At 57.9% G+C, this 21,447-nt stretch overlaps 1 protein-coding gene across 3 annotated transcripts in view; it reads right to left on the minus strand.

Moving 5' to 3' along the window:
- Positions 1–21,447, minus strand: part of gus (splA/ryanodine receptor domain and SOCS box containing gustavus) — a 49,129-nt gene that overhangs the window by 10,299 nt on the left and 17,383 nt on the right. The window contains exon 1 of one of the 3 annotated variants that reach the window (XM_037234297.1): positions 3,947–4,248. The exons of 1 other annotated variant lie outside the window; for it this stretch is intronic. In XM_037234297.1, the coding sequence (XP_037090192.1) occupies positions 3,947–4,043 (97 nt within the window). In that variant the 5' untranslated portion in view covers positions 4,044–4,248. Of the gene's footprint in view, positions 1–1,482; positions 1,956–3,946; positions 4,249–21,447 lie in introns of those variants that run through there. One more of the 3 variants, XM_037234295.1, reaches the window with a different exon arrangement.

Below are 21,447 nucleotides of genomic sequence, written 5' to 3' on the forward strand. Positions count from 1 at the left end.
TACGCTAGTTGGGTGAGACATCGGCATACGACAGCCCCTACGTGCGGTGATGACCCATGGAAGCCGGCGGCGCGAGACACACTGACGCCACGTACGCCGTCACATCGACCCGCGGGTGCAGACACCGAGCCAGCGCTGCCACGCTGGCCCGGGCGTGCAGCCGACTGACCAGGTCACGCCAGGATAACCGGCATGACTGGGCCAGCTGACCGGGTCAGGCGAGGTCACCCAGCCAGCCGGGTCAGGTCGGTCGCCGGGCGGAAGCACCGGCCAGAGGTTGGCCGGCCGCGCGGCCCGTAAGTGGGTCGCCGGCCGGCCAGCCGGGCGGAGTCGGGCGCCGGCCGGCCGCTCCCGCCGTGTCGCGCGCCGGGCAGCGCCGGCGCGCGCCAGACGGACACGCCGGGGTGACTGAACTCGGCCGCGTCTGTACATGGCGCGACCAGAACAGGCGCCGGCCGCCGGCGCCGACAGGCGAGGCGGCGTGGCCAGCCGGAGCGACCCGGGGAGCATCGCTGAGCCGGCCGGAGGCCAGCCAGAGGCCAGCCGGAGCGACCCGGGGAGCATCGCTGAGCCGGCCAGAGGCCAGCCAGAGGCCAGCCGGAGCGACCCGGGGAGCATCGCTGAGCCGGTCGGAGGCCAGCCGGAGGCCAGCCGGAGCGACCCGGGGAGCATCGCTGAGCCGGCCAGAGGCCAGCCAGAGCGACCCGGGGAGCATCGCTGAGCCGGCCGGAGGCCAGCCAGAGCGACCCGGGGAGCATCGCTGAGCCGGCCGGAGGCCAGCCAGAGCGACCCGGGGAGCATCGCTGAGCCGGCCAGAGACCAGCCGGAGCGACCCGGGGAGCATCGCTGAGCCGGCCGGAGGCCAGCCGGAGCGACCCGGGGAGCATCGCTGCGGCTCGTGCAGCTTTCGTGGACAACGATCTGATGCATCAGGGCAGCCTCGACCACATACATGCAGACGAATACTACTAACGTCGCTAACGTCTGAACGGAGTCGGCAATATGGAGCGTGCGTGAAGCCTCGGACCACGTGGACCAGTCTCTGACAGGTATAACAGGCGACAAGAACCACTTCGGCCCAAACGCGGCCGCCCGGGCACCCCCAGCAGGCCCCTGCCCTAGCCGCAACGTCAACAGAAAACCGGTCAGGCTGGCCTCCGGCGAGCACGCGCCACGGCCGGTCCGCCAGGCACCGGCCGGTGGCGGCGGCCGGTGCTTCGGTGCCTTACGCGCCGGCGTCCTGCCAGCGCACCACGCGCACCAGCCAGCGGACCACTAGTCCCAGCAAAGGCAACTGCAGGCGGCTTCAGCTGATCAACACCGAGCCGATCCACGCGCCCGCCTGCGACCTGTACAGCCAACCACCTGGCGGCCGCCACAGTCGGCCGTCACGCTCCCAGAGCGCCGCCGATCCGTCCTCCGTCCCCGGCGGTCCGCCACGGCGGCACAGTGCCCGCACCGCTCCCAGGGTGGCCCACGTACCGGCGCGCAGGTGGTCGCCGGCAGCGGCGGCGGAGGCGGCGTCATCGAGCGCCGCCGAGTCGCACTCGCTGACGGTGGCCGGGTCGGAGGAGGCGCAGCCGCGCACAGCGTTGTTGACGGGCGGCGGCGGCGGCCGGTACTCGCGCATCACGTTCGGCGGGCAGCGGCGCCGGCGGCGCGGCTTGGCGCCGCCGCCGGCGCCCGCCATCGCCTCCAGCTCGGCAGAGCCCATCGCTGGCTACTGTCTCTGTCGCCTGCTGCGCACGTACGCTCCGAGTTCGTGTTCAACCACGAGTCTTGACTGACAGGTGTCCGGGTCGGGAGATCCAGCAGCGGCTGGTTCTCTTCTCACGATGACAGCGGTCTCGTTCCTCTTCTTCGGTTGACAGATGGTTCGCCGGCGGCGTGACGAGCGAAAAAGCACCGCGAGCCTGTGTGTCGTCAGCCCTCCTGTGCCTCTCTCAGCCCCGCGAGCGTCGCGCTCCAACTGCCGTCGTCGGGCCGCCGGCTGCACAGGCAGCAGCACGGCACCCCCAGCTGACTGGAGCAGCCGGATTTGCCAGCGCACGAGACCGGCTGGCGCCCACCGGCGGCGGCGGGCGAGACCGCCGGTGCCCAGAGCTGCGGGAATCGACGCGGCCGCGACCGGCCCGCGCCCGGGCGAAACTCGAGCACGAAACGTCCGGCGCGAGGGATCGGCGCGATTGTGGCCGTAACGGGACCGTGGCCGCTCCGTTCGGCAGCGGTCGGCCGCAAACCGCCGTCACCCTGGCCACCGGAGCAGCGTCTGGTCAGCGAGGCGGCCGGTGCCGTCACCTCTGCCGCCGGAGCAGCGTCTGGTCAGCGAGGCGGCCGGTGCCGTCACCCTGCCGCCGGAGCAGCGTCTGGTCAGCGAGGCGGCCGGTGCCGTCACCCCTGCCACCGGAGCAGCGGCTGGTCAGCGAGGCGGCCGGTGCCGTCACCCCTGCCACCGGAGCAGCGGCTGGTCAGCGAGGCGGCCGGTGCCGTCACCCCTGCCACCGGAGCAGCGGCTGGTCAGCGAGGCGGCCGGTGCCGTCACCCCTGCCACCGGAGCAGCGGCTGGTCAGCGAGGCGGCCGGTGCCGTCACAGACGCCACACGTGTAATACTCGCCGCTGGGGTCTGAAGGCGCGACGGGAAGACAACGACCCACGCTTACGGGCAGCTTCCCGCGCACCCACGGCGGAGCAGTCAGTGTTTGAAGCCCGAGACACGCGCGGTTAACACGCTATCCACCGAGGGAGCGCCCGGTCCAGTGATAACGTGATTGGACACATTTGGCACACAACTAAGCGTGCCACATCGCGTAAGGCGTTCCCGGCATCAACTACAATGAATATATGTTTATAACCAGCCATATACACACACATATATATATATATATATACATATATATATATACATATATATATATATATATATATATATATATATATATATATATGAGGCAGCGATAGATGCTTGGAAACAAACATGACCGGAAGTATAATTCGAGGAAAAATTAATCTGCAGCTAATCGGTCTTAAAGCGCGCACCATGATCCGTCTCTACCCACATTCACCCAAGCAGGCAGCAAAATCATACATCATCGTTCGATGAAGCTGATTCAGAACACGAACATGTTGGCCGGCGGGTATGAAGTGACGCGGTGAGTAAGTCGTTCCGCACGTCATCAGGCAGCGGGGAAGGTCACTCAACACGTGACGTCAAAACCGGCAGCTGCCAGCTACCAGCCGAGAGCTCCAGGAAAAGCAACAACCGGCCTCGAGAGCCAGCAGTGGCTGGCTATGAATAGTGCGGCTGGTCCAAAATCAACACCGGGCGGTCCTAGATCCGCTCGCTGTTCATGGATGCGGGTTTATGTCGCGACCAGTTCTTAGGAAGGGAGGAAACAATGACCGTAAACAAACGCCGTGCCCCAGTCACGTGACTTGGGACGGGCGAGAGATCCGAAGCCAGTGCTGCCACCTGGTGGAACGACAACAGCGCCACCGGCGGCGGTGCGAACGAAGCGTGGCGGTAATACGGGGTGGACCGCCCGGACTTGTGTCATGCGAGACCTGCCGCCAGTGCTGCCACCTGGCAGCACGACCACGGCGCCAGGACTGGCAGCGCCGAGGAATCGTGATAATACTTCGGATTGGGCAGAGCGGACTATGTCATGCGGATTTTGCGCACGTTCTGATTCCGAACACCGCATAAGACATACCACTGCCACCCACCCTTCCGTCGCGAGCCAAGACCGCCTCGCACCCGCCCCCGCAGCACCCCCAAAATGCCGCGGGAGGCCAGCCGGCGCCATTTTGGACGACAGGCCGATGGAGATGGACGCGGGCCAGCCGACCGTCCTCACCTGGCCGGGCGCCCCCCCCCCCCCCCCCCCAGGCAATCGCCCATGGCCAGACCAACCGAGACGCATCGGCGCCGTGCCACCGAAAACTCACGTCGCTCGTCGTGCTCCTGCCATTCCGAGTAGCCGAAGTCCGGGTCCGCCACCAGGGCGCGCACCTGGTCGTCGTCGAGCCAGTCGTTGGGCAGCATGCCGGCGGTGGGCGATGTCCGCCATCCGCCGGTCTTGCGCGCCTCGTCGCTCAGCCGCCACCACGGGTCCCGCAGCGGCGGCCACGCGAACCGTTGGTGCCGCTGCCACCGGGTGCGCGTGCACTCGCACTCAGCGGCGCCGCACCAGTACAGCGTCTCCAGCTGCCACGGCCGGCCGTCGAGCCGACCGAACGCCGAGATCGGCTCCTCGTCCTCGGGCCGCCACGGCACCCTCGGCCAGCTGCCCAGCTCGCCGAACCTCCACCACTCGTCCAGCAGCTGCGGCGAGCCCGGCCCAACGTCGCGGCAAAAGTGCCAGCGCCGGCTAAAGAGCAGCTCCTCGCGGGCCGGCGCGCCCCGCGCGCCCGCTCGCTGCACATCCTCGTCGTTGGCGTTGAACCCGTCGGCTGGCTGCCGCGGCGCCCACCGCAGCAACACCATCTGGCCCGTGCGCGCAGACTCGCCGATGCACAGAGAGCCGAACGGTGTGCGGCGCTGGCCGCGACGCGTGTACAGCTTAGCGAGCATGCGTGTCATGTGGAGCACGACGCCGCGGTGGCGCCTCTCCCGCGGCCAGGCCGACATCGTGCTGAGATGGCGGCGGTGACGGCCGGTCGACGTCGATGACACACGCGCCCGCTGCCGCACCCACGCACAAACGGACGGCGGCGGCGGCGGCGGCGGCCGGCGCAACCCCCGCCTGCCGCCAATCGCTGCCCACCGCCGGACCCTGCCCAGGACACGGCCGGCCAGGGGGAGCCGCCGGACCCCCACACCACACGCTGTCCCCCACCCCACGACGCCGGGGGCGCTGCTATTCCTGGCGCCCAATCGAGTGCGGATAGATCTGGCATGCGGACGGCGCATAAATGAAACTCCGCCGCTCGGCCCTTGTACGTAAGGGTTATTTCAGCAAGCCCCATACCACAGTACGCGCCGAATATTCACCGACCACTCGGCCTTGCGGACAAAACAACAGGCCTCAGTTCGGGCCTGTAGCGTAGGCTACCATGCCACAGGCCATGTACGCAGGCAACGTCAGCGTGTCGGTCTTCTATCCTTGTGCCACCTAGCCCGGAGAGCGGTGATGATACTGATGGGACGCGCAATGGGATGAGGACGCGCCGGCTTCGATTGTCATTCTGTGTAATTACGCTAGAAGAGCGATTAAACGGAACGAAAGCAGAACACCCAGCAGAAACACCGAATCCACGGTGCGGCAACAATAATTGATGCACCCGAACGGAAAAGGACAGGAGACATCCCGGATCTTGCGCCCGATCTCAGTACCCACGTCGAGCGATCGAGACACTACAGTGGGTGTGCGCGATCGGGCTTCACCCTGGTCCGACCGTTCCCAGGCGGTCGTGTTCAGCCGATGCGTCCGTCGGCACGGGCCGGTGGAGCGGAGCTCAAGACCGGAGATTGGGAGGGTGGCGGGGGAGGGGCTTCGGAGGCGCCACGCACCGGGCAGTGGAGGCCAAGCTCTAGGCACCGCCGTCCGGCACCGCGCCACCGGACGCCGGCAGGGACTGGAAGACGTGTGGGGGACGCCACTGCTACGGACGATCCACAGATACCCGCCGCGCTGCCCTGATCCTGTGCTCCGACACCGCTCCGTCCGACACCAGGCAGTGTGTCTAGTCGCCCGCGATCCGCCATAAGCGATGTGAGCTTCTACAGAGGGGTGGTCAGTGGGGATAGGGCACGGGTCGCCACCGATGGGCGCGGACCCCAGCCCCGCCGGCCGACATGGTCAATGGTACATGTTCTTTATGGCTGTGAACGACACAATTTATTAGGTCCGAAATTCTCCATGATATGGGTTCTTATTCACTACTAAGAAACCCTTACGGCGTCAGATGAGCAATATGATAGCACTCATCTTGCTATCACATCACATCAGACTAGTGTCGTTATGTGGATGAAGGCAAAACTGAAGCGAATGCCTCAGTTTGCCCGCCCGCTCCCTATTATCTTATAAATGGCATGGTTTGAGAGGTGCCTGACTTTGGGCTCGGGAAGTTGCGAACATTATAACCTAGAAATGGAATAATTGTGATAGGTTTACCTTTCTAAGACTGTCATCACAATATTCCAAAAAAGTAAACATTTGAATCAATACTAGTCGCAATAAGCCATGATATTAATTCGCCTATGCAGCTTCCATGACCGAATCTTGCTCGCATGAGCCGAAGCAGGTTTTCTTCGGGGCCAATGCTGGAAACCGTGATGATGGTAGCTTCTCGATCGATCACCACCACACCTATGGATCGAACAACCTCGAGATCGCCTACAGATTTGGGGAATGGCCACTGACCTGAACCGAGCAGATGCCTTCACCCCTTCAGCTGCTCTAGCTGCCGAGGTCCGACACTTGTCATCACAAACGGCCCGATCCCTGGATTGCGCACGAGTCCTTCAGAAATGGCCCGATCCCTGGATTGAGCACAAGACCTTCAGAAACGGCCCGACCCCTGGATTGCGCACCGGGCCGCGTGGCCGGATGAGCGCATCGGGCCCTACGGTTCACGATAGGATTGTATCCCCTCTTCTCCATCCGAATAAGCAGGTATGGTGTCTATGCAACACCACTCAGGAAAAAAGACTAAAGACTATGCCAATCAGCCATTTTGCAGCTTTAACATGTCCCTTTTCCCACGTCACTAGGCTACGAAAGACTGCATGCTCCCAAATTCGAATCTTGCATGAGAGGCACACCTAGTTCAGGAGTTTGGAAGCAAGTGCCCACAAACCTACACAGCACAGCTTTTAGAAAACAGCAGCTTTTCTGAAAATTTCATGCAGTTTTTTAGCACCAAACCGTAGTTTGTTCTCCATTGGTGTGCATGAGCGCGGTGACTCCGAAGTGCCATTTTGATTGGCACAGCACGTTAGTTTCCACGTGCTTCTCAAACACCGCTGTGCGCAAGCTGTTTTCGGGGCATTGCGACCACCGCTCACAAAGATGGAATGAAGGCTGTCATCCTATCAACGTTTAACAGTTTGCTGCTGCCACAGCATAGAAACACAGCTTTTGACGCCTGGCCATCTGTATCATGAACCATCCAAGTCGGCCTTCACAGCCATCGCCTCACAGCCGTTGTCATTGTTGCTAATCTACTGCCACGTGCTCAACATATGGCCCGTGCCTCGCTGCAGTGACACATACTTGGTGCCCTATCAAAACGGACCCGCAGCAAAATAATTGTTTCGGTCAGCCAAAGACAATGTACCAACAATAGCTCTATGGAAGTGAAATTAATTTGGCGATGAGCGAAAACGGCTTCCACTAGTATGAATACATCCTTTTCTTGAACATTCTACGCAGGCGAGCAGTCAGATCACCGCCCGTCCAGCAACGGAAACCAGAGAGGAGCGGTTAGCGTAGAGTCCTCACCGCCGCCCGGAAGCGGCCTGGCGGCGGACACAACGCTCGCTCCAGAACCCGGAGCCTTTAGTCTGAGAAGCACACTCATCCCACAGCTGGAGGCAGGGTCGGGAGACAACCCCCAAGCCTGGAGGCAACTCGTGAGGGACTCCGCGAGAACTCTGCAGCCTTAGACGGACGCGCGGGCATCGCACCCGCTCCACAACCGGAGGTATGGCAGCCCAGTCACAGACATGGCCGCTCTGTTCAGCAGCGGTCGACTGCACACCGCAGTCACCCGGCCGCCGGAGCAGCGTCTGGTCAGCAAGGCGGTTGGTGCTGTCACAGACGCGGCTCGTGCGATACTCGCCGCTGGAGGCTGAGGGCGCGACGGGAAGACAACGAACCCACGCTTCCGGACAGCTTCCAGCGCACCCAAGTCAGTCGGGACAGACAACCGATCCGGCAGCCACATGACACGCGCTGTTCAGCCGACAAGCGCCGCCGCGCAGCGTCGTCTTGCCCCGCTCGAGCTGAGCTGAGAACCACGGCCACCCAGCCATACATCGCCGGCCACGAACACCCCGCCCCCGCCCCCGCAGCAGCCCCAAAATGCGGCGGGCGGCCAGCCGGCGCCATCTTGGACGACAGGCCGATGGAGATGGGCACGGGCCAGCCGACCGTCCTCACCCGGCCGGGCGCCCCCCAGGCAATCGCCGATGGCCAGACCAGCCAAGACGCATCGGCGCCGTGCAATTGAAAACTCACGTCGCTCGTCGTGCTCCTGCCATTCCGAGTAGCCGAAGTCCGGGTCCGCCACCAGGGCGCGCACCTGGTCGTCGTCGAGCCAGTCGTTGGGCAGCATGCCGGCGGTGGGTGATGTCCGCCATCCGCCGGTCTTGCGCGCCTCGTCGCTCAGCCGCCACCACGGGTCCCGCAGCGGCGGCCACGTGAACCGTTGGTGCTGCTGCCACCGGGTGCGCGTGCACTCGCACTCAGCGGCGCCGCACCAGTACAGCGTCTCCAGCTGCCACGGCCGGCCGTCGAGCCGACCGAACGCCGAGATCGGCTCCTCGTCCTCGGGCCGCAACGGCACCCTCGGCCGGTTGCTGCTCAACTCGCCGTAGCTCCACCACTCGTACACCGGCGGCGCGCCCGGCTGTACGTACCGGCTCAAGTGCCAGCGCCGGCTAAACAGCACCTCGTCGCGTGCCGTCCGCTGCGCATTCCCGTCGTTGGCGTTGAACGCGTCGCCTGGCCGCTCCGGCGCCCACCGCAGCAGCACGAGCTGGCCCGAGCGCAGAGAGTCGCCGCCGCACAGGCAGACGAATGGCGCGCGGCGCCAGCCGCGAGACGTGAACAGCTGGGTGATCATGCGCGTCATGTGAAGCAGGATGCCGCGTTGGCGCCTCTCCCACGGCCAGGCCGACATCGTGCTGAGATGTCGGCGGTGACGGCCGGTCGACGTCGATGACACACGCGCCCGCTGCCGCACCCACGCACAAACAGACGGCGGCGGCGGCGGCGGCCGGTGCAACCCCCGCTTGCCGCCAATCGCTGCCCACCGCCGGACCCTGCTCCGGACACGGCTGGCCAGGGGGAGCCGCCGGACCCCCACACCACACGCTGTCCCCCACCCCACGACGCCGGAGGCGCTGCTATTCCTGGCGCCCAATTAGTGTGTATAGAACTGGGATGTGGGCGGGGCATAGACGAAATGCCGCCACTCGGCCCTTGTACGTAAGGGTTATTTCAGCAAACCCCATACCACAATACGCACGGATATGCGCCGACCACTCGGCATCGTGGACAAAACAACAGGCTCCAGTTCGGGCCTGTGGCGCAGGCGACCAAACCACAGGTCAGGTACGCAGGCAACGTCAGCGTGCCTTCTAGCCCGAGAGCTAAATCACCATTACCGCCCCGGGAGCGGTGATGATTGGGGCTAAAGAGTGTGTCTAGTCGAACTGGAATTTTTGGCTGTGCACGCAGGATGCTCGGGAAGTTCGATTTACAAATTTTGATGTCATTGGTTTCTACAAATTCACCTCCACTGACGAAATATTCCCACGACCCCCAAATATGCGCTGGTAGAGCAAAGTTATTGGGTAGCCCCCAAAACATGATTAACTGCTAAGCACGTAAGAGAACGTAGCGCGCATTCACCGGGACTCGTCCAAAAACCAACTGGCGCCTGCTAGTGTCGGGTCCCTGCCTCAGCGGCCGACCCTAGACCCCCGGCGAATCGGGAGACCCGCGGTCACGTGACGTCCCCAGACACCCAGTCAGACGTGGAGCTAGGAAGACAGCGAGAGCGCACACCCGCACGATCACACCACAAAGCACATCGACATCATTGAGAGGGCATTGTTAACTCTAGCCAATAGCTTTTTGAGGATGTCGCTTGTCAGCGCTGCCAGCAGCAAGCGAACGCAGCGATGGCGGCGGCCATTATGCTGATGTTTTTTTGTTTACATTCAGCTGAGGGCTGCGGGTGCATGGGTTTAGATGCCTAGTAAGGCTGGTCAGTTCATACGCATCGGCTACACCACGCTCTAGGAAAATATGATTGCTCTGCGCTATTTTGGCAGCGGCATTAATTATTCGGCGGCAGACCACTGCGCATGCTCTCAGCATTCAAGAAACATGAAAAGCAGCTTCGTGGTGTGGTGAAATATTGTATGAATTCGACCACTGGTATACACTTTTGTATTTCATGTGCTTTGCATTGCGCTTTCCTAATATAAGCACGCAACACCTAATACAAAACAGTCATAATATGCTACCCGCAAAACCTGACACCTAACTATGATTTCACGAAAACTCTGGTGCACGTACTGTACAAGGCAGGCCGGATGCACCGAAGCATCACAGCAGCCCTGTTGTTGTCATTCTCGCCTCTGATTTCTGTGAGGCGTATGGCAAGCACGGTGAGTAGTAACCACCCAATGTCATGTGCAAACGATGTCCCCATTACATAATTTTCAGGATGGAGAATGTCGTGATGTGTACCTAAAAATCCTTTGAATGTAAATAGCTTTTCTTTGCCACCTTTAACATTGTTCATCTATCTTGCTTGACGCACCAAAGCTTGACGCACCAGCATCAATGTAAAACCTGGCCCAAACTTGGTTGCAGACGGACAACCCAGGGCCGTCAAGGAGCCAGCGAGGCTCACCACCCCGGCTTCAGTTTGGCCTGCCATCACCAGGGTCAGATGTGATTGCTTTGTTGTTTGTTGCAGAGATCACTTGAAAGTGAATGGTGTTTTTCGTACATTGTTGCAGATGTACAGCATCGTGGGCAACTTACAAATAAACGCAATACTCACATTGAAACAGTTGAGCATATGTTGTTTGTATCACCCAAGAACTCTACAAAAGTCAAATTCTGTTTCAACCTTCTCCCTCTTCATTTTAGTGTACGTGGCAGCCCCTTCCCCCCCCCCCCCTCCCCCGAAGGCGTGGCGGGCGTATGGCGGCAGGAGCTCGCCAGAAATAAGCCAGAGTGATGTTTTCCGCCTGATGTTTGCAGACTCATAGAGACACTCATAACGTTTTCAGCAAAGAAAGCTTAATTGCTTGTTTTGCAATTATCACAAACTTTTTCAGATATTTGTCCAACGGCACACCGTTCCGCTTTAACTACATGTTGCGTTTTATGATCTGTCGCATGTTGGTAGCCGTACTCATGGATTAAGCCAAAACCCCAAAATTGGGTACTGGTATCCAATTTTGAGCATTGTATTCGTTTCTTTCAATATATTATATCAATCAAGACAGCCTCAAGTTGATTTCTGTATCACACCTCTCCCTGTCCGTTTCAGTGTGCATGGCTGCAGTGCACAAGAGGGCATGGTGGGCATACAGCTACCAGGAAAGCAGACCAGGAAAAACTAGCCAGGTTTTCAACTTCTAGCTTCAGGAACTATCTGTTGCACCGTGACATGGCGACATTCATAGTGCTGAAAACTTGAGTGCTTCTTCAGCAATTATTACCAACTTATTTAGTTATTTGTCAAATAGTATATACTTCTGCCCTTCAAGTCCATGCACTGTTATGATCAGTCGCATGTTGGTAGTTGTATCGTGCCTGAGATTTGTTACCGCATATTTTATTCAGCTTCCTATTTCCCCTGATTTTGCGCCGTACTTTGTGTTTGTTATGCGCTCGTTCGCCTGCGATTGGAGCTCTCCGTTAGCTGAGACATATCAATTAGTTTTCTTGCTCAAGTACTCTGTATTAAATCTTAATTCACTCTTGACGGATATCTGTTTCCAATTTTACTCATTTGAGATGTTTCAATAATGGACTATCTAAGAGTGTAATCGGTGATGTGCGCCGTACACAATTTGTTTTGTCAACTTATGAAAACCTTGCTTTGTTTTCTGCACTGTTGTGCAAATCCTTCTTGCTGGCATGCTGATGTATATGTGTGTTCCGATTTATAAGAGAGCGAGAGTGGCACAACTTGTTTCAATAGCCGCAGATGAGAAAAAACGAGCAGTCCTTCGTCCCTCGTGAATGATTCCATCTTTGTGCTTAAGTTTTCCGTACCTTATCTACATATCGTTTCTGGAGTCCTTGCTCAAAATCATGAGGACGTCTTTCCCTTTAAACCCCTTGCATGTTACACCACAGTTGTACTCATGGGCAATGTAAGAAACCCCAGGTTGATGGCGTCACCACCTATTAGATATTTGTATTTGGTAGTTTTCATAGGAACACAGAGGAGATGCAACTTTTACAGAACTGCGGTTCTTTCTGAAAACTTCACGCAAAAGGGAGGTTCGTTGCCCGTAAGAGTTTAAGGGCGCGCTGGCTGCAATGGCCATTTCGACTGACCAAGCACATTTGCTTCCAGATACTCCCCAAACACCACTGTCCGCGAATTGTTTTTGTGGCAGTGTGGCTACCGCTCAGAAAGATGGAATAAAGGTTATCACGATATCAACGTAAAACGGTTCGCTGCTGCCACAGCATAGAAACACAGCTTTTGATGCCTGGCCATCTGTATCATGAGCCAGCCAAGTCGGCCTTCACAGCCATCGCCTCACAGCCGTTGTCATTGTTGCTAATCTACTGCCACGTGCTCAACATATGGCCCGTGCCTCGCTGCAATGACACACACCTGGTGCCCTATCAAAGCGGACCCACAGCAAAATAATTGTTTCGGTCAGCCAAAGACAATGTACCAACAATAGCTCTATGGAAGTGAAATTAATTTGGTGATGAACGAAAACGGCTTCCACTGGTATGAATACATCCTTTTCTTGAACATTCTACGCAGGCGAGCAGTCAGATCACCGCCCGTCCAGCAACGGAAACCAGAGAGGAGCGGTTAGCGTAGAGTCCTCACCGCCGCCCGGAAGCGGCCTGGCGGCGGACACAACGCTCGCTCCAGAACCCGGAGCCTTCAGTCTGAGAAGCACACTCATCCCACAGCTGGAGGTAGGGTCGGGAGACAACCCCCAAGCCTGGAGCCAACTCGTGAGGGGCTCCGCGTGAACTCTGCAGCTTTAGACGGACGCGCAGACATCACACCCGCTCCACAACCGGAGGCATGGCAGCCGAGCCGGAACACACTACTCACCCCAGAACTGACAGCAAGAGTCGCAGTAGCGGGGATTTCGGGCCGTCAGGAACTGGTTGGCCGTGGTGATGAGCGTCTGCTCGTGCATCCAACACATCGCTGGGCGCACCGCCTCGCACCGATCCGGCCAAAACTCCGCGTTGCTGTTGGCCATATCGGACACGCGGTCGCCCCGCAGGGGGAAGCGCAGCTCGGGCGGCACCAGCCAGAGGCACGAGACGGGCCGATCCATCAGTGGCACCGCCGCCATCTTGATGCGCGACCAGTCAGCGTCAGCGAGTAGCTCGCACGGCAGCGGCAGATTCGCCCGCGCCGGCATCTCCTCGCACGAGCACGGCAGCTCCTGGTGGGACATGTTCACTGCTGGCTGAACGGAATAGGACTAACGCTGCCGTCACGGAGTACAGCATCCTCGGTTCCTTATTGCCTTCGGAAGGGGAGCCAATCGGCAGCCCGTCAGACCTCTGGGACCGTCCCTGGTCGCGGAGGACCGGCGAGGGGGAGCCGCCTCCCGTCGGCGGGGGCTTCCGGGGACCGGCGAGGGAGCCGCTCACACCCCGGCGGGCGCTTCAGAGGACCGGAGAGGGGGGCCGCTCACTGTCGGGGGTGCTAATACCTAGAATGCGGCGATGAGGTAATCGCGCCCGAGTGTCCCACCCGACTGTTGCGGGGGTTCATCAATGCCGGCTAATTGCCGCTCAGCAATAGCCGCGGAGGGTCTCCGTGGCGTCCAGAACCGTCTAAGCCTACGGTCAGGCCTAAGCCTCTGGTCGCGCCTAAGCGGGGCGCAAAAGACCAGACGTTTCCGCCTGTCAATCAGATGGACTTCGGACTCCGACTGTGCAATCCACGGGCGGCAGACCGTGAAAACATTGCGCTGGATGAGCCCGCTCAGTCGCCTGTTCGAAAATATATAGAATCTTTTCTTTCACATCTATTTGTCGACAGTGATATTCCTGGGCCCCGTCGCCCCGGCGCGAACGTTTCGTAACAGTGGTGGCACTGGCGCCAGGCGAACCCCTCGCGTTCCAGGAACGCTACAGCCCTGTGCGCAAAGTTCACCGGAAAGCAGCGACAGGAGCGTCGAGAAAAACCACGTCGAGCGCACGGATCGGCGGGCCTTCACTGCCGGCACCTGGGAAGGAAGCCCGCCTGCCCGGGTACACACATCTGAAGACAAGACCGGTCTTCACGGCGAAGACAGAGCAAGCCGAAAAAAACGAAGATTCATAAGAGAGGACGACTTGCCGGAGACTCATGTACCTACACACGGAGACGCCGTGGTGAAGCGGGAAGACACCCGAAGATTGAGGACCATTTACACCTGCTCTGATTCGATCAGATTTATCCCCGACTGATTGCCTCCCGCCCTTAAGGACAGGGCGAGGTTGGGGGGGGGGGGGGGGGGCGATGACCTTACCAGGAAACACCAGTGGATTGGTCTCAACGGGATCTCGCGGCTGATAATGAGTTTCATACTGCTTGGTCAATAATTGACACAATTATGCCAGGTCAAAGGTCATATTTTCCCAAAAATCGTGCTTTTCTCCTTAACATGTTAATTTTTTTCAAGCACATGCCTCGACGTGACGCAAAACCTAAAGAGGCGCGTTCCGTGTTCAATTTCGAGTTTCGGGGTAATTTCGTGTGTCGCGTGCGTGTGGCTAATTCGTAATTGGCTGAGGACTACTTCTTCGCGTCTCACCTTGCACGAGCTTGACAGCCATGAACACAAATGTCGCTTGATTACCTTTACCTTGTTCATAACTGTGGCGTCAAGGCAGCGCCGCCACTTTCCTCGCATATAGGTTGCGATGGCATAGTAAAAGTTCCTTGCCAGCAAAGGTAGAGAGCGGGTGCATGGTGCGCGCGCTGCCAGTTTTGTGGCACGTCAGCAAGCTCGTTACCGGCGGTGCTCACATGGCTCGTTATCGAACATAGGACGACAGTTTAACCCATACGATCCAACGCTTTCAGGCGAACTCAAATGTCCTGTGTAATGGGACAAGGCGTGTTAGAGGCTGCCAGGGCCAACAGGCTGCTCAAGAAATCGGACAAGATCACGAGTGACTTGTCTTTACCAACTTCGATCAGGCACAACGTTATACTAACTGCGACGAGCTCGTACAATTAGTATACCTTGGACGCGTTAGTATTAGTAGAGCTTGGACGCGTACAGTGCGGCGTGCTGCGGTACAGAGAAAGATCGGGTGGCTTGGCCATCCACAAATGCGGCACCAACGGCCACCACCGTTCTGAAGCCATCGGTACATTGTGGCCAGAAACCCGACGTTTGACCCGATATGCTGCAGAGCCCTCCGCCTAAAGTCACCTGGGACCACTCGTTGTTTTCTGATGCATGAAAGGAAGGCACTCATTTTTGCTGAAATTAGCTACCATGGAGGCACCAAGGCGGACGCGACCTTGGCACACCACGCAAAATAATGTCGCTTTATTAGAGCAGCCCATTCTTTTGAACGCCAAATGGAATAGCGTACGGCCTTCGGCCATTTTGAGACGTGCTATCAACGCTACGCGAAAAATTGAGTCGGACGGTTCGGAACCACCACTACTCCGAAACCACAAACTGACACGTTTCTGGTGACAAAACACGAGCAATGGATCCTCTATACGCTTGCGACAAATGTTGACGCGATTGTACGCATGCCGGTGGAGTTTCCTGCAAAAAAATACTTACGGGGTCGCATCGGGCCCCTTATCAAGGCGAGGGTTAAAAGGGGAATTACAATATAAAAATTTTGTAGCGAAATGCAAAAGTGATCGTGATAGTGATATTATTGTACCTTATGGGGATTGGCAAGCTTTGCTTCATAAAGTATGCAGGTTTGAACATTCAGGTGACAAGAACGAATCCTGTGCGCACCGTTATCGTACTCTGAGGGCTATTGATGGAAATTATCTGGCCGCGAATGCCCCCGTGCATCATTTATACAAACAACCAAGCTTGTTGTGTATTGGACTTCTGCTGCGTCAAATCTCAATGCAAACAGCGACGTCCTGTCAGCTCGCCGACAGCCGCGCTGAGCACCCTTGCCCGCAAAGGCACTGATAGCGAGGCAGTGTCGGAAGTCAACAGATTTCGTCGTACCGATTGCCACAGCTTGGCGCGTGTGCTGTGGTAGCCGGGCCGACTCACGATAACGCCATTGCCACAGCGGCCGATAAACCAGATCAAACGACCAGATGCGCGGCGGGACAGCCCCGCCGCGCATCTGGCCGGTCCACCCCCTCCCCCTGCCCACCCCAACCACCTCGACTTCGCGGGGGGCTCAGGCGCCGGACAGCGTTGGGGACGGGGGTCCGCATGACGCGTCCGACGGGGGGGGGGGGAGGGAGACGCCAGTAGTGTCAGCTCGGCCCGGCCCGGCTCGGGTCGACAAGACGGGGGGCCGCCGGACAGCGCCGTACGGGTTATCAGGAGGAGAGGGGGAGCTCGTTAGCTACCCCGTTTACATGGGCAGCTGTGATTCGAATTGAGCCGAGACCCGTCCTCAATCCGAACTATCCGGTCCATGTATACACTCACGCGCCGTTCCGCTGATTCGAATCGTGCGCCGGCGGAAATCTCTTCCCGTGAGAGGATCATCCGTTCAGGAAGGGACTCTGTTCGAATTATCGGTCGCCAGCTGTCTAAAAAGAAACCTGGCGCATGCAGTTCTGGTCAAGGCCATTTCAGCTTTGTTTGGTGCGGCCGCCTCTCCACGGGTTTAAGGCATTGCTCAAGACAATCCAAGTCCAAGATGGAAAAGGGGAAGAAGGTGAAGGTGACACCATGCTGCTAAAAGTACTCTAATTATTGAGGGCCTTATGTGGTGAGCGGCACAGAAATGCTCACGTAATTTAACCTTGTTAGGTGTTTGATCTATACAGACAGCAGTCGTCAGCGGTGTTTGGTGTTATCTTCCCGTCTCAAGGTTAGATTAATTTACGTCTCGGGCAGGCTCTCAGGTTAGTTTGTGAGTGTCATTGGCCAATACAAGAAAATACTGATTTCCTGCTAGCCATTGCATGGCAGCAAACATTGAGGTGTCACGGGCTCCAGGTGTATCTTAAATTTCATCCAAAATAATATCGGTCAGAGCAGCAAGCCATGATTTACATTGCAGAATGGGAAGCCGTAGTCTTGCTTGCACTTTTTGGAGCTATTGTCATGTTTGGATGGTCTAACACATGTTACTTTAACATCATCTCTGCCATTGCCATGAAGCAGCTTAGTTTTATTTACCAGTTCACTTCCTTGTCATTCTTGATTGAATACCTGTGATCAAAGAAACAGTTTCTAGCAGAAATATATGCTGGAGTATCTGTAAATCAGCTTTCCTGTTTTGTGCAAATTTTTGTGACCGTGCTCCTTGCAATGCACAATGTTCACATGTCTCAGGTCCACTAGCGAAAACTTTCATATAACACTACCTATGGGACAGATTTGGCAATGCTGACTACGCAACTTTTGTGTTTCAAGTGCTATGGCTTGTGCTGTGGCTATAAAGCCTGAGTCCTGTATAGATCGTTTTTCCAACGGAGTCCATCTTCCTCCTCGCCTTCAAAGCCGTCTCGCGCCCACCATGGTTCGTGACATTCGCCATACATACGCAGAGTACCGGTATTTGTTTTTTTAGCTCGCCTCAAAAGCGCAGTTTTCGCCCATAATCCGTTCCTTGATTCGAACTAAGCGGGACCGAACTATCGACCGTTCATACGACGTAAAGCCGGTTTCGCCCATGTAAACGCATCTCGGCGAGAGGTTTAACGTCGCATGATCGGTTCCGATCTAATTCGAATTACCCTCGGGTGCCCATGTAAACCGGGTAAGCGTCGCAGCGGGGTCGAGGGTTCGCCGACGCCACCGCACTGAGCGCCATACACGGCACTGGTTACCTTACACAAACCACCGAGCTGACCACACTGGTCGCGCCGGCACCAGCCGGTCACGCGGCAGACTACCGAGCTGACCACACTGGTCTCGCCAGCACCAGCCGGTCAAGCCGTACAGACCACCGAGCTGACCACACTGGTCGCGCCAGCACCAGCCGGTCACGCCGCACAGACCACCGAGCTGACCACGTAAGCCAGAGCCCGGCCGGACCTGCTGCGCAGACCACACCGTAACAGCCTGAGCAGGGTTCCAAGCTGCAACCCGCTCAATACAATCTGCTCAACCGGACCCAGTGAGCATCTCGCCGTCCACACATCAAGGGCAAGCCTAGCGGAAGCGGAGCGCGCTGCACCGTGACGACCTGGAGCAGTCCGTTCTAGCTCGTCCCCAAGCCAAGTAACATTCATCTTTGAGCACCAAACGGATATTTTACCCGCGAAACCACAGCCTCTCAGACCGCTCAATATCTACCTTTGAACATCAGGTGGATAGTTAACGCACAAAACTAATGCTTCTCAGACCGCTAACGATGGCTATGATATAAGGCGCGTGCAGCCAGCAGGTAGTCCCGGAGAATTATCCCGAATGTTGAAAAACATCGGGAAATGTGCATAATTTGGATTCGCGCATCTGGTGGTATCACATATCTAAAAGCGCTTGCACGCTTGATTCGCTGCGCTAATGAAAAACGAAGAAATTTTGATTATCCATATTTTGCAGCTTCAATCGCGGTTTTAGGTGCCCTGGCTGCCGAGATAATGTGCAAAGGTGCAAAGGAAAGGAAAGGAAAACGGCCGATACCGGCCAAATGTATCCTCCCGACTCGTGCACGCGTGGCACGCAGCACGAGAGACATGACAATTCATGCAACGTGAATGTTCCATTCCCAATCAATGCATGCCACTCGCCAGTGACTCCGTGCCCTAAGGGCTGCAATGTGTCACAAGACTTAAAAACCCGTCAAAATACGAAAGTCGACTTTCTGCGGAGCGTGTGGGTATGACACGTAGCCTGTGCGTACGCACCCGTGGGAACACACGACTGTCCGTTTAATTTTTCATTGCGGCATACCAGCCCCGTGTGGCTATATGCTCTGAGTGCGCAAACGTGGCGTATAACGTAAAAGCCGACGAAACCAGCAAAGTGGATCTTCACGGCGAGTGTGCACGTGGAACGTGGCAGATGTGACATCGCATCTTACACCATGTGATTGTACGTTAGATTGCCTATCGAAACATGGTACTCTCGAATCGCTTCGTGTCTCGGTGTCACGATATCGCAAAAACGTGTAACTCATCGAAAATGGCCAAATTTATATTTTAATACGTGGGCACCATGGCACGTGGCACGTGTTACCATGCAATCACTGCCATCTTACTCGTTCCATTGCTTATCGAGGCGTGCCATTCCTGAGTGTTTCAGTTCAGTTCAGTTAAGTTTATTGCGGTTACATTCTGGAATACGTCCAGGCTTTTCATGAACCAAGTCAAGATTAACAACAAAATTAAACAGTGGGCAAGGGAAAGCAGACTTACAAGCCTCACAATTCAAACAATTAACAATTCACAAGCCTGCGCAGCAAAGTACAGTCAGCTCAGCTGGTCATCTCCGAGCAGATAGTGTATCATTGCCTTGTAGTGCGACACGTGCCTAATGTTCGCGTGGCGGTTGGCAGCCAGCTGAACAATTTCGCAGCCCGTGGCTGAGCCCACGCTTCCCGGCCGTATACGCCGAGCAGCGGGACCTCGTCGCGCTCACAAGCCGATGCTCCATGGAGGCCGACCGTGGCACGCGCACAGGCCACCTTACGCGTCACCCCCGCCCCGGGGTGTGAGGGCCGAGCACCAGCCACACAGCAGCCAAAACTGGCGCACAATGACTGCCCCTCGGTAGCCATGGCTTCGTCAACGAAGCGGCGCTGATACACCGGAACAGCGGCATCATGAATCGAACCGACGTGGAACCGAGAAGAACCTCTCTCACACCGACCCTCCCCCCCCCCCCCCGCCCCAGCAGTGAATCACGCTCAGTCGGCTGAGCCCAGCCGAGGTGAGCGTGCAGTAACACACTGTGTTGAGATGGGCGGATTTGACACGGGCAGCGACGGCTCCGCTACCGACGGCCGAGACTCGGCACCGGCGCCGCCGCCGGCCGCGGCTGCGGCCCCTGCCGGAAGGAGTCGGTGCCAAAGCCCACACACACCCTCGAGAACGGCGAGGTCAGGCCGCCCCCGGTCGGCCCTATTTGCGGGCCGGGGTCAGCGGTCAGCCGACAGCGGCGAGGTCACCAGAGTTGTGCCCGGAACACCGGCGCGGCCGCCGGCCGCCGGCAGGGGCTGGAGCTGCCCAATAAGTCAAGTACCAGCACAAACGGAGCGGCGATTGAATGTGGCTGAACACGTGGAGGACACTGTGCATGTCAAAATTGATACGCGACCGGGTGGGGCAGATTAATTCCCCCTCCTGGAACGATTTGACCGAATAAGTGCAAAACAATACATGCCAGATGCACCGTGTCCTCCAGATGAAAATGAAATTCCAGATGGCAAGTAGAGAGAGCAGATTTATGGTGCGGCGGTTGAAATTCACCGTTGCTGCGACAGTTTACAGGTCTGTTCTTAACACCAGACGCCGTGTAGGTACGCTTTGGTGTACAGCCAAAAGAACGCCACCGTAAGCAACGGTGTCTGTTGGCATGTCAGTGCAAAAGGTAGTGTACCCTTTCAGGCTGAAGGCCGCATCAGGCACATCAGGCACAGGCACAAAAGCACTGTAAGGTTTTAAAGGAACTCAGCAGCGCTAGAGCCTGGCCCATGGTTGTTCGTCCCGTCTTCAGAACCCAAAGAGATCGGGCGGATCCTGGGTCGGATCCGGGGACTACCGCCTCTGTTGGCGAAATGGGCCCCGGCGGTCCACGCTTTTCCGGGCGCCCCGTCCTAAACTGGGCCGGCGCCGGCGACACCGTGGTCCTAGGCGGCGGTGGTGGCGGAGGACCCATAGACGGGTCTCTCTGTGAGTCGGAGGGGCCTGAGGGAGCTTCCACACGCTTTCGGGGGGGGGGGGGGGGACTACCTCTCCTGCTCCTGAAGGCGTGCACGCTTTGCCTCGCGCGCCGGTCTCTCCGCCTCATGACGCTCAAGGTTGTCCAGTTTTCGTCCCATCGTCTCACTCAGTGCTGTAGGACGTGATGCTCCTGGGGAGGACGGCTGTGAAGCCGGTGATCGCGCGCTTACTGGCGAAGACCGGGAGGTTCGGCCCCGGCGGACCACGATCCACTCACTGTTTTCGGCTGGTGTAGGGTGAGGCGGCGAGGTAACAACTGGCGAGCTGGCCTGTGCCTCAGAGGGGGCACAGGGCGCCAACGAAACGGGGGACGACAGTGTTGCCGATGCTGGCGTGCACCTGAGACACCGGTACAACCGACAGCCCGAATGATGTAAGCAGTTTAATGAACTGCGTTCCAGTCATCTGGTCTAAGGAGACCTCAGGTGGGACAGGAGCCTTGGCCGCTGTGGCATATGATGTCTCAGGGTGGCTCAGTTCAT

This window comes from Pollicipes pollicipes, unplaced genomic scaffold (assembly GCF_011947565.3).
Source record: "Pollicipes pollicipes isolate AB1234 unplaced genomic scaffold, Ppol_2.1 Scaffold_7231;HRSCAF=8579_pilon_pilon_pilon, whole genome shotgun sequence".
Lineage (NCBI taxonomy): Eukaryota > Metazoa > Arthropoda > Thecostraca > Pollicipedomorpha > Pollicipedidae > Pollicipes > Pollicipes pollicipes.